This window comes from Hippopotamus amphibius, chromosome 1 (genome assembly GCF_030028045.1).
Source record: "Hippopotamus amphibius kiboko isolate mHipAmp2 chromosome 1, mHipAmp2.hap2, whole genome shotgun sequence".
Taxonomy (NCBI): Eukaryota; Metazoa; Chordata; class Mammalia; order Artiodactyla; family Hippopotamidae; genus Hippopotamus; species Hippopotamus amphibius.
Genome location: NC_080186.1, coordinates 220,706,565 through 220,720,310, shown reverse-complemented (window position 1 = coordinate 220,720,310; position 13,746 = coordinate 220,706,565). Strand labels below are relative to the sequence as shown.

Genomic DNA, 13,746 nt, shown 5'->3' with positions numbered 1-13,746 from the left:
TCTCTTTTGTTCTGATGCAGATGAGGGATGCTGTCACGTCTCTCCTGACGTAGTGCCTGGGCTTTGCCTCCCACACAGCCAAACCTATACTCTGAGTGTTTCAGAACAGTTTATGGTCGCAGAGCTTCCTTATGTCCTATTAACGCCCTTTTAGTAGAAGAAAGCAGCAGAATTTTCTTTCTGGGGTTCTGAATCATTTCTCCAGCATGGCCTGATGTAAGGTCTTCCTTGTACTATGGACCGGTGCTTTAGGACACGGAAAGTCATTGGTGCTGTTTGGGCTCTGGGGTCCCCATGCTCTGTGAGAAGCAGCAGTAGACACACTGGCAGAGTTCTTGGTGCACGTTCACTTTATTTTGCGAGTGAGTGAAGGGCTCAGAATTAAATGCAGAAGAGATTTTGTGACGGTGACTTAACTGTTCTTGTCATTCTATTGTCAAAATTTGCTTTAGCCATATAAAGTTTTGTGTCTGTTAGATACTTGGAACTAGAATAGCTTCTCTTTCCTATTGATGAAAAATTTAAGAATTTTGTTTCCTGTATACTTAGTAACTCTAGCTCCTGTGTTTTGTTTTTGTAAAATTTTATGTTTTGTTGAGGTGTAATTTATTGAGATATAATTCACAGACAGTTTACTCATTTAATATGTATAGTTCAGTGGTTTTTAGGGTATTTATAGGTTGAATCAATTTTAGAACCCTTTTATCACCCCAGAAGGAAATGTCACACCCATTGGCAGTTAATCTCATTTTCACCCAGTCCCTCTAGCCCCTGGTAACCTATGGATTCGCCTATTCTGGACATTTCATATAAACGGAATCATACTAAGTACTAAGGTCTTTTGTGACTGGTTTCTTTCACTTAGCATAATGGCTTCCAGATTTATCCGCATCTTTCTCTTGGTTTATCATCACTCTCTGGAATGCTATACAGAGTGCTAATACTGGTGTTTCTCCCGTCGCTGGACTAGAGGAACAGTTCACAGATACATTTAAGAGCAGCAACAATAAAGCACTTCAAACAGAGACTATCCTGGGTCTCAGATGGGCCTCAACTGCAGTCACTTAAGGGAGATGGTTTTTGTTCTCCGTATTAGTTCTCTATTACTGCAGAACAAATTACCCCCAAACATAGCAGTTTAAAACAACATTCATTATCTCGAGGTTTCTGTGGGTTAGGGGTCTGAGCACAGCTTAGCTGAACCATGGGACTGATTGCAGTCCTCTCAAGGCTCCACCTCCTTCCTCATTCATGCGGCTGTTGGCAGGATTCAGTTCTTTGCAGACCTCCCTCAGTTCCTTATGAGCTGTTGTAAGTTCTTTCCTATGTGGACCTCTCCATACAGCACGTCACAGCGTGTCAGCTGGCTGCATCAGAGTGAGCAAGCAGGTGGGTGAGAGAGAGGGCCAGCAAGACAGAAGACACGGTCTCTCGTACCCGAGCACCGCAGTGATGTCCCATCCTTGCCATATTCCATTCGTTAGAAGCATGTCACCAGATGCACACGCACAAGGGGACGGGATTATACAGGGCGTGAATACCAAGGTCTAGGATGCTGGGGTGTGTGTTTGGGGGGGGGGGGGCTGTTTTAGAAGCTGCTTACCACAGTCTCCTACCTTTTATTAAGCACAGGTCTTCTGTATACGTTTGTGATGTCTTACCTGGTGTCAGAGAAGTGAATTGATTTCCTTGATAGTGGAGATTCTGTGGAGAAAGGCATCTGAAGTGTTCCTAGGAATGTGGTAAAATTCGTCTTGTGAGAGCGCATTTGTGGTAGTTAAAAAGGGGCTTGGAGATGTCAAACCGTGGGTTTTAAAAACAAGATAGAGAAGAATACAAAGTGAGCACGGCGTTCTCTTCCCCACCCGTCCCCAGTCCAGCTGCGGAGGTGGGGAAGATCAGCCAGCGAGGCAGAAGAGTCAGAGCTCACGGGGCTGAGGTGTAAATGGGCGCCTGATGGGTGGCGCCCAGCAGCACTGCCCCTTGGAGCTGCAGGGTGAAAAGGCTGCAGCATGATCGAAGCCCTGACTGCACACCTCAGACGGACGCTGGAAGATCTGAGAGCTGGAGAGAATGTTGTTTGCCTTAGATGTGCTAATAATTTGTCAGCTGTTCCCTTGAGAGGCTTTTCTGCTACATTGGTACATCGTTTCTCTCCACCCTGAGATGGCAGGATGGATTTAATTTCCTTTCCCTCATTTTTGTCTTACGGCATGTGAGAAAATAATTTTCATCTTTGTCTCCCCCCCCCCACCCCCACCCCCACCCCCAGGGCTTGGTCTCGGAACACGACTTGCTGGCACTTGCTCTTCTTATCTCTCCTTCTGCTCAACAGCTGTTTTCATGGAACCCTGCTGTGCCTCTTTAGATCTTTAGATCCTACGTTTGAAAATTGTCCCTTTTTATATTCTTACATCACTGTAACTCTTCTCTGGTTCTTTGAGGTTTTGGGTTTTGTTTTTTCTTCTGATAGTGAACTCTAGTGTTCTAGGGCAGAGAACAGGGTGATAAGGTGAAACTGTGTCCTTTGCTTCTGATATAAACTTAAAGAAAAGCCCATACAATATTTCAAACTTGAAGAAAGTGCAGAGAATAATAGAACATGACACTCATGTACCCGCCACTTGGATTTATGAAGTACTAACCTTTGCTTATTTTTTGCCTCCAGTTTTTAAGGAAATTATTTATCCACAATATCCCTTTCAAGATATTGTGTTGATGGACATGTTGACTCTTTGCATATTTTTGCTGTTATAAACACTGCTATGACGAGTGTTTCCCTGTGCTCATGGGCGGGAGTTTTTCTAGCCTTAGATATCTTTAAAACAAACCTCTGTGGGGAGCTGGGGTGGGGGCAGGGGGGGAAATAGGGAGATTAAGAGGTACAAACTTCCAGTTGTAAAATAAATGAGTCATGGGTATGAAATGTACAGTGTGGGGAATGTAGTCAGTAATTATGTAATATCTTTATATAGTGACACTGTAACTAGACGTTGTGGCGATCATTTTGAAATGTACAGAAATATCAAATCCCTCTGTTGCATTACAGTAACTAACATAGTGTTGTAGGTTGATTATACTTCAAAACCAACCAACCAACCAAACTCATAGAAAAAGATATCAGATTTGTAGTTACCAGAGCCAAGGGATGCGGGGAAGGGGAACTGGATGAAGGTGGTCAAAAGGTACAAACTTCCAGTTATAAGGTAAATAAGTAATGCGATGCGGTGTGCAGTATGAATAATACAGTTAACACTGCTCTATGTTACACATGTTAAGTTGTTAAGAGTAAATCCTAAGAGGTTTTTTCATCATAAGGAAAAAACTTTTCTTCTATTTTAAAAATTTGGGGGACTTCCCTGGCGGTCCAGTGGTTAGGACTCTGGGCTTCCACTGCTGGGGCTGCGGGTTTGATCTGCCCCAGCATGCTGGGAACTAAGATCCCGCATGCCTCACGGTGTGGCAAATTAAAAAAAAGAAAACAAAAGAAAAGAAAACATATGTATGTATGTATATATACTCATACATACACACAGTTTTCTTTTTAATTGCCACACGGTGTGGCAAATTAAAAAAGAAAAAAAATGATATATATATATATATATATATATATATATATGCAATTTACTTTTGGGGGGAAGTCCCTGACAGATATTTTCTAAAACTTACTAGCCATTTTTCACAACATTACGTGAAATAGGGGAAAATGCCTTTTGTGACAGCCGTTTGGATGGGAAATGTTAGCTCATGCTGTCTTTCACTTTTGGATTAATAGTAGTGTGGCATATTTTTTTTTTTTTCAGAACAGATATTTGTAGGACTAGAAGGAAAACTGATGGAATATTGGAATTAGCAAAATCTACTTTCATGTGATAATTTAAGAAAATGTTCACTGCATATTTCTTTTATTTTTCTTTGTGGTATTGTTTATTCCTGTCTCGGGGTAATCAGTAAAACCCATATATATTATTTGTGTCATGCTAAGCTCTAAGCAAGAATTTTTTTTAAGCTTTTATTATGGAAAATTTCAAATACACACAAAAGTAAAGAAAACAGTACTGTGAACCCTCAGGTATGCATCACACAGCTTCAACACAATTGACTTTCTTTTTAAAAGCAAAATTTTCAGTTGTGATGCTAACATTAATTTTATATTTAGAAAGTCTTATATTCAGGGTAACACAAAATTAATATTACCCATTTGGAGAATTATTTCAGTATCCCTATGAGGTAAGTGGCAATTGTTTAGAGGACTTGTTATTACTATTATTATTATTAGATTTAGAAGTTGACCTTTTAATATAATTTTGCTAATTTGCGGGTGGATTGTGAGTTTCTTCTCTCCGTTAGTTGCTCAGGGTAATGGTCTGTTTGGCCAGGCTTCTCTTTGACAGGGAGATTGTCTGCAAGCTTTGTAAACTGGGACATAAGCCCTTCAAAATGCTTTGATAGAAAAGCTAGGAAACTATTCTAAACACTGAGAGGACTCCATTTTAAAAATGAATCACAGGGAGTTCCCTGGTGCTCCCTGTGGTTAGGATTCCGGGCTTTCACTGCCATGGCCTGGGTTCAATCCCTGGTCGGGAACTGAGATCCCACAAGCTGCAGGACGCAGCCAAAAAAGAGGGAGAGAGAGAGAGAGAAACACAGGTTCAAGCTAGTAATATCCCCTGGTACTGCAGTGTTTGTGGAACTATAGATCCAGGGACTGTATAATTCACTGTTTGAGCTGTACCACGTGAATTTCTTGTGTGCTTGGATTCCAGATAGCAGTGGTCATGGGCTCCTGTACGGCAGGAGGAGCTTATGTGCCTGCGATGGCTGATGAAAACATCATCGTTCGCAAGCAGGGTACCATTTTCTTGGGAGGACCTCCCTTGGTAAGAACCTATTGATTTGTTTGTTTCTTTTTGGTAAGAACATAGTCTTGCTTGCTTGATTGATTTAAGTAAAATGTGCATAATATGAAATTTAGCATTCTAACCATTTTTAAGTATATGGTGCTCTGGCATTAAGTATATTCACTTTGTTATGCAACTGTCACCACCATCGGTCTCCAGAACTTTCTCACCTTCCCAAACTGAAACTCTGTACCCGTTAAACACTAACTCCCTATCCCCTGCCTCCTTCACTGCCCCGGCAACCATAATTCTACTTTGTCTATGAATTTGCCTACTCTAGGAACCTCATTTAAGTGGGATCATGTAATATCTGGCCTTTTGTGTTTGGCATATTTCACTCAGCAAAATGTCCTCAAGATTTATCCGTGTTGTAATGTGTCAGAATTTCCTTCGTTTTAAAGGCTGAATAATATTCCAATGTATGTACATAGCACATTTTGTCTATTCCTCCATTAGGGGATTTTGGGGCTGCTTCCACTTTGGGGCTATTTGAGTAATGCTGCTGTGACCGTGAGTATACAAATATCGGTGTGAGTCCCTGCTTTCATTCCTTTTGGGTAAATATTCAGCAGTGGAATTGCTGAATCATGTGGTAATTCTATGTTTAAATTTTTGAGGAATCACTTCACTCCACTCTGTGGCTGAATAACTTTTATTGTATGGATGGTCTGCGTCTTGTTTATCCATTTATCAATTGACAGACGTTTGGGTTGTTTCCACTTTTTGGATATTATGAATAATGCTGCTATCCATGTTCATGTGCAAGTTTTTATACAGATATGTTTTCATTTCTGTTGGATATAAAGCTACAAGTACAATTGCTGGGTCATGTGGTAGCTCTAAGGTTAACATTTTGGGGAACAGCCAGGCTGTCCAGAGCATATTTTACATTCTTGCCAGGAGTGTGTGAGGGTTCTGATTTCTCTACATTCTTGCCAATGCTTGTTTGATGGTAGCCATCCTACTGGGTATGACATGGTACCTCATCGTGGTTTTTTTGTTTGTTTTTTTTTAAATTTTATTTATTTATTGCTGTGTTGGGTCTTCAGGCTTTGTGTAGTTGCGGCAAGCAGGGGCTACTCTTCGTTGTGGTGCACGGGCTCCTCATTGCCGTAGCTTCTCTTGTTGCAGAGTGCGGGCTCTAGGCGCATGGGCTTCAGTAGTTGTGGCTCATGGGCTCTAAAGCGCCGGCTCAGTAGTTGCGCACGGGCTTAGTTGCTCCGGGGCATGTGGGATCTTCCTGGAGCAGGGCTCGAACCCATGTCCCCTGCATTGGCAGGCGGGTTCTAAACCACTGCACCACCAGGGAAGTCCCCTCATTGTGGTTTTGATTTGCATTTCCCTAATGGCTAATGATACTGAGCATCTTTCGTGTGCTTGTTGGCCATTTGTATATCTTCTTTGGAGAACTATTTATTCAGATTCTTTGCCTGTTTTTTAACTGGGCTCTCATCTTTTTATTGAATTGTAAGAATTCTTTATGTGTTCTGGATAACAATCTCTTATCAGCTGTAGGATTTGCACATATTTTCTTCTGTGGGTTATCTTTTCACCCTCTTGATGGTATTTTCCTTTGAAGCATAAAAGTTTTAAATTTTAATGAAGTACAATTTTTATATATTTTTTCTCTTTTTCACTTGGGCTTTTGGTGCCCTATCTGTGAAGGCATTGCCTATTCCAATGTTGCAAATATTTAATCCTTTTTTTTTCTTCTAAGAGTTTTATAATTTTAGCTCTGATGTTTGGGTCTATGATCCATTTTGAGTAGTTTTTGGGTGTGGTTTCAGGAAGGGGTTCAACGTTCTTCTGCACGTGGACATGCAGTGGTCTCAGCATCATGTGTTGAAAGGACTGTCCTTTCCCCCTTGAATGGTGCTGGCCAAAGAAAAACACTTTTACTTATCTTTTTTCTACCTCAGCTGTACTATTGTTTGACTCAAGGTCAATAACAAGGCAATAAGCTGTTAAGTAAAAGCAGCAGGTGCTTATACATAGTGTGTTTAACTTTTGTGTAAAATGTGGGGGTGGGGGAATTATACATTTGTAAGCTTATATATGCAAAAAGAACCTGAAAAAGATAGAGTAAATGTTTAAATGCAGAGGAGATGAAACAGGGAGGAGAGAGACTTTTGACTTTCTGAATCTTGTGAAAACATAATCTTTTCAAAAGGTTAAGATCTGCACTCCCGCCCCGGTCAAAAAGAGTTAGAATAGCTGAGTGGTGCTCTAAATTTTTAATACTAGCAAGCTTAATGGATCACTGGTAGGGCAGCTACATGATTTGCAGACCCCAGTGCAAAGTGAAAATATGGGACCTTTTGTTCAAAAAGGAGAAAAGTACTGTTTTTTAAATGTATTTAATTAATTAATTAATTGGCTGCATTGGGTCTTCATTGTTGTGCACAGGCTTTCTCTAGTTGCAGCAAAGGGGGCTGCTCTTCATTGAGGTGCTCGGGCTTCTCAGTGTGGTGGCTTCTCTTGTTGTGGAGCACGGGCTCTAGGCGTGCGGGCTTCAGTAATCGTGGCATATGGGCTCAGTAGTTGTGGCGCACAGGCTTCGTTGCTCTGGGGCATGTGAGATCCCTCCCGGACCAGGACTTGAACCCATGTCCCCTGCATCGGCAGGTGGATTCCCAACCGCTGCACCACCAGGGAAGTCCTGAAAAGTTACTATTAAAAGTACTAAAATAGAAAACATTTCCCTTCTTCTGTGGTTTGTCTACAGGTCATGGTGTTTTTATTTACTATTTAATGACATGCCTCCCCCCCACCCCCCAACCCCAGGCATCTCTACTTCCCATGGGCCCACCACGACCCCAAGGATGTGCTGCCTCCTTGTGAGAATGTGCTCGGTACCCAGATGGGAATTGGCAGAAGGCTAGCTCTTAGCAACCCCCCCCCCCCCACACACACACAGAGTGGCCTGTTGGAGAGCACACTCAGCACTGCCATCCCAGGACAGTGGTGGGGCTGCCGTGTTCTTCCCTGAGAAACCGTGGGATGCACACCTGACCTCTGATCCTCCCTACACCTGAGCCAGGCCCCCGCTGGGGCAGATGTCACAGTTGCTAGACAGGGACGGGGAGGGGAAGGTAGGGCAGGACCCAGGGCCCAGGCACCAGTGGGCAGGGAAGTAGGGAGCCAAGAACCCATCCCAGGGAGCTGGGGGAGGCAGACTGCACAAGAGCCGAGGCTGTAAATCTCCACACACACGCTCCATTGTCCCATCAGACTTCACTTACAGAACACAGATTCAAAGATAAAGTTTTTTAGACGTTCCCTAGGGTGACCACTGAGCATTAAACTCCAAGCACAGGGCCCTTCTGAGAGTGGGACCCTGTGCAACCTCACTGGCCACCTGTGATGCTGGCACTGAGGATGGATTATGTCATCCTCGGGTCTTCCTTACCTCCCCTTTGGACATCTCCATTGTGATTTTAAGGAAAACAGTCATCACCCTGCTGTGCTTATGTCTCAACGTGATCCTAGACTTCAGAGTGATAAAGAGAGGCTGGGTGAAGACACAGGTAATTCGTACAGATTACAACAAAACATCCCACATGTAAGTAAAATCCAAGGATATTAAATAGGTAAAAAGAATAACGTCAAGGAAGTTCTAAAGCTATAATAAACCTACAAGTGGAGTAGTTCAGCCATGAAAAGAAATGAAGTTTTGACACATCGTACAACATGGATAAACCTTGAAAACACTGGGCCAAAAGAACATATATTGTATAGTTCCCCTTTTTTGAAATATGTAGAATAGGCAAATTCATAGAGACAGAAAGTGGATTAATTAGCAGTCGCCAAGGACAGGGAGGAGGTGGAATGGGGAGGGACTGCTAATGAGTATGGGGTTTCTTTTGGGAGTGATGAAGTGTTCTGGAATTAGGTGGTAGTGATGGTTACACAACCTTGTTAAGGTAATAAAAATCACTGAATTGTATTCTTTTAAATGATGACTTTTGTGGTATGTGAATTATATCTTAAAAAGTAAGTTTACTGCTTCAAAAGTCTGTCAAAGAATTATGTTTGGTTTTGGAATATTAACACAAGTTTGTTAAAAAGAGTACATTAAAAGATCTTATGCTTTGATGTTAAATAAGTTTATTTTCTGAATGATTGTGTTAATTTTTAATAACTTTTACTGGGGATCAGATAAGGCTGGAGAGCTGCCATTTCAAATGAATTAAGTGTCGAGGTATTATTCAAAAAGCCTACAGTATATTCTTTAATATTTCTGTAGCTATATGTGATAGTGATCAGCGGTTAATTTACCTATGTGTGGTAAACTTTGCTGGGTAATTCTTGTTTATTTTTCATTAGAGAATAAGTAAGGATATGCCTAAAATTTTAAAACATCTTTTTGGGAATATAGGCAGTATCATAATACTGAAATAATGCGAACCGTTTTCTTTTCCCTTTTTTTTTTAACTTGGTTTATTTATTTATTTATTTATTTATTTATTTATTTATTTATTGGCTGTGTTGGGTCTTCATTGATATACGCAGGCTTTTGTGTAGTTGCAGTGAGCGGGGGCTACTCTTCATTGTGATGCTTGGGCTTCTCAGTGCAGTGGCTTCTCTTGTTGTGGAGCACAGTCTCTAGGAGTGCGGGCTTCAGTAGCTGCAGCACCTGGGCTCAGTAGTTGCAGCACACAGGCTTGGTTGCTCCGAGGCACGTGGGATCTTCCCTGACCAGGGCTTGAACCCTGGTCCTTGGCAGGCAGATTCTTAATCACTGCGCCACCAGGGAAGTCCCCTGTTTTCAAGAGAAAACAGCTGTCTAAAGGTCAGTCTTACAATGTCTATTCAGTGGCTTCAGATTTAACTTGTGCCTTAAAAGGAAACAACATAGCAGCTGAAGTCTGCAGTTCTCTTAGAGAACTAAACCTTGTTGAGTAGTCTGCCATCAAAAGGCCATATTTAGTAGCACAGACATATATATACTACCAGCTGTAAAATAGATAGTCAGTGGGAAGTTGTTGTATAACAAAGGGAGTCCAACTCGAGGATGGAAGATGCCTTAGAGGACTGGGGCAGGGAGGGTGGGGGGGATTCGAGGCGGGGGGGAGTCAAGGAAGGGAGGGAATACGGGGATATGTGTATAAAAACAGATGATAAAACTTGGTGTACCCCCAAAAAAATAATAAATAAATAAATAAAATTTAAAAAAAAGGCCATAGTTACAGGTAGAAAAAGAAGCAGCAGCAGCATTATCTGCTTGAGAATTCTAAATTTTGATGCTTATTTCAGTGAAAATTGAGAGAAGGCTTTGTAGATTTCACACATAATGTGAGGTTCAGTTGCCATAGCTTTTAGTAGCTTAACATGGTTGAAAAAAAATGCATAATAACAAGACAAATGTTAACTTTTTATTTTATATTGGAGTACAGTTGATTAACAATGTTGTGATAGTTCCAGGTGTACAGCAAAGTGATTCAGTTATACATATGCATGTATCTATTCTTTTTCTTTTTTTTTTATTTATTTTTTTTTTTTATTTTTTTTTTTTATTTTATTTTATTTTTTTGGGGGGTACACCAGGTTCAATCACCTGTTTTTATACACATATCCCCATATTCCCTCCCTTCCTTGACGCCCCCCCCTCGATTCCCCCCCACCCTCCCCGCCCCAGTCCTCCAAGGCATCCTCCATCCTCGAGTTGGACTCCCTTCGCTATACAACAACTTCCCACTGACTATTCTACAGTTGGTAGTATATATATGTCTGTACTACTCTCCCGCTTCTTCTCAGTTTCCCCTTCACCCCCCGCCCCCTCCCATACCTCGAGTTCTCCAGTCCATTCCCTGTATCTGCTTCCCTGTTCTTGTCACTGAGTTCATCAGTACCATTTTTAGATTCCGTATATGTGAGTTAGCATACAATATTTGTCTTTCTCTTTCTGACTTACTTCACTCTGTATGACAGATTGTAGTTCTATCCACCTCATGACATATAGCTCCATCTCATCCCTTTTGATAGCTGCGTAATATTCCATTGTATATATATGCCACATCTTCTGTATCCATTCATTTGTTGATGGGCATTTAGGTTGCTTCCATGTCCTGGCTATTGTAAAGAGTGCTGCAATAAACATTATGGTACAAGTTTCTTTTGGGATTATGGTTTTCTTTGGGTATATGCCCAGGAGTGGGATGACTGGATCATATGGTAGTTCTATTTGTAGTTTTTTGAGGAACCTCCAAATTGTTTTCCATAGTGGCTGTACCAACTTACAGTCCCACCAACAGTGCAGGAGAGTTCCCTTTTCTCCACACCCTCTCCAACATTTGTTGTTTCCAGACTTTGTGATGATGGCCATTCTGATTGGTGTGAGGTGATACCTCATTGTGGCTTTGACTTGCATTTCTCTGATGATGAGTGATGTTGAGCATCTTTTCATGTGTTTGTTGGCCATCTGTATGTCTTCTTTGGAGAAATGTCTATTTAGGTCTTCTGCCCATTTGTGGATTGGGTTATTTGCTTTTTTGGTATGAAGCTGCATGAGCTGCTTGTATATTTTGGAGGTTAATCCTTTGTCCGTTGTTTCATAGGCAATTATTTTTTCCCATTCTGAGGGTTGCCTTTTAGTCTTGTTTATGGTTTCTTTTGCTCTGCAAAAGCTTTTAAGTTTCCTGAGGTCCCATTCGTTTATTCTTGATTTTATTTCCATGATTCTAGGAGGTGGGTCAAAAAGGATGTTGCTTTGATGTATGTCAAAGAGTGTTCTGCCTATGTTTTCCTCTAGGAGTTTGATAGTGTCTGGCCTTACATGTAGGTCTTTAATCCATTTGGAGTTTATTTTTGTGTATGGTGTTAGGAAGTGTTCTAATTTCATTCTTTTACATGTTGCTGTCCAATTTTCCCAGCACCACTTATTGAAGAGGCTGTCTTTTTTCCATTGTATACTCGTGCCTCCTTTGTCAAAGATAAGGTGCCCATATGTGTTTGGGCTTACTTCTGAGTTCTCTATTCTGTTCCATTGATCTTCCTTTCTATTTTTGTGCCAGTACCATACTGTCTTGATCACTATGGCCTTGTAGTATAGTTTGAAGTCAGGAAGCCTGATTCCACCAACTCCATTATTCCTTCTCAAGATTGCTTTGGCTATTCGGGGTCTTTTGCGTTTCCATACAAATCGTAAGATTTCTTGCTCTAGTTCTGTGAAAAATGCCATTGGTAATCTGATCGGGATTGCATTAAATCTGTAAATTGCTTTGGGTAGTACAGTCATTTTCACGATGTTGATTCTTCCAATCCAGGAACATGGTATATCCCTCCATCTGTTTATGTCATCTTTGATTTCTTTCATCAATGTCTTAAAGTTTTCTGCATACAGATCTTTTGCCTCCTTAGGCAGGTTTATTCCTAGGTATTTTATTCTTTTGGTTGCAATGGTGAATGGGAGAGTTTCCTTAATTTCTCTTTCTGCTCTTCCGTTGTTAGTGTATAGGAATGCAAGAGATTTCTGTGCATTAATTTTGTATCCTGCTACTTTACTAAACTCATCAATGAGTGCTAGCAGTTTTCTGGTAGAGTCTTTAGGGTTTTCTATATATAGTATCATGTCATCTGCAAAGAGTGATAATTTTACTTCTTCTTTTCCAATTTGGATTCCTTTAATTTCTTTTTCTTCTCTGATTGCTGTGGCTAAAACTTCCAAAACTATGTTGAATAACAGTGGTGAGAGTGGACACCCTTGTCTTGTTCCTGTTCTTAGAGGGAATTCTTCCAGTTTATCTATTCTTTTTCAAATTCTTTTCCCATTTAGGTTGTTACATAATACTGAGCAGAGAGTTCCCTGTGCAATAAGACAAATTTTTGAAGGAGTTTTTTTGTTCTCCTATCTTTTATCTTCCGAACTTGTTATTTAATAGAATGAGCCATTTTCGTTTTCTCTTGGACTTTTATCATCTTTGTACATATCACAGTTTCAAACATGTGGATGTTCCATAAATATTAACTGATGACAAATCTTTATTTTTTCAGTTGATGCTAGTCATTTCCCTGAAAATGAATATCATATATCGGTTGCTTATTCATTTTTACAACTTTCAACATCCAGACCCCTCTTATAAGTAGTTATTGTCTGGGCTGAATGTTATTTTACACTGAATTTTTGGGGAGAAGAGAATAAAGAATTTAGCTCTGGGGTGAACAATTGGAGGTGAAAAAATTTAATTACCTCTCCCTGTAAAATAATATTTTACTTAAGACAGAGCTTTTGATGTAGTGAATAAGTCATTTCTATGCTGTATTATAGATTAGTGTTCATTATTCTAATAAAAACTTTTCTTTTATTACTTGAAGAAAAAGAAACAAATCAACCGACCCAAAGAAGTAGGAATCAATAAATGATTCCTAAGGGATCAGGTTGACATTTAGCATTAAATGATTTTTCTTGCCTTTTCTAGTTAGAATTTCTCAGGCTATAATTAAGTCATTCTTAATTCATTACTTAAGATTTCTTTCTTTTTGGTCGTATTATGCTGAGTCTTAGATGTAGGTAATTATGGAGATTTTTTTCCCCATCGTAAAGATATTATACCTTTAACAGTTTGTTTTTGATAGTCACTGGAATTTTTTAGCAAAGGTGAAAAAATAGCGTTACTTCAGTATATATAATGTGTCCAAAGATGAATAAATCAGTTTTTCTTTTAAAAAAAAAAAGATTTATTTATTATTTATTTATTTATTTATCCATTTTTGCCTGTGTTGGGTCTTTGTTGCTACGCGTGTGCTTTCTCCAGTTGTGATGAGGGGGCACTACTCTTCATAGCAGTGTGTAGGCTTCTCAATGCAGTGGCTTCTCTTGTTGTGGCGCACGGGCTTTAGGCTCACA

General features: G+C 40.3%; 1 protein-coding gene across 1 annotated transcript in view; it reads left to right on the top strand.

The window, feature by feature from the left end:
- The window catches only part of MCCC2 (methylcrotonyl-CoA carboxylase subunit 2), a 64,094-nt gene that overhangs the window by 23,841 nt on the left and 26,507 nt on the right, over positions 1 to 13,746 (top strand). The window contains exon 7 of the mRNA XM_057741466.1: positions 4,767 to 4,880. Within this exon, the coding sequence (XP_057597449.1) occupies positions 4,767 to 4,880 (114 nt within the window). The remainder of the gene's footprint in view (positions 1 to 4,766; positions 4,881 to 13,746) is intronic.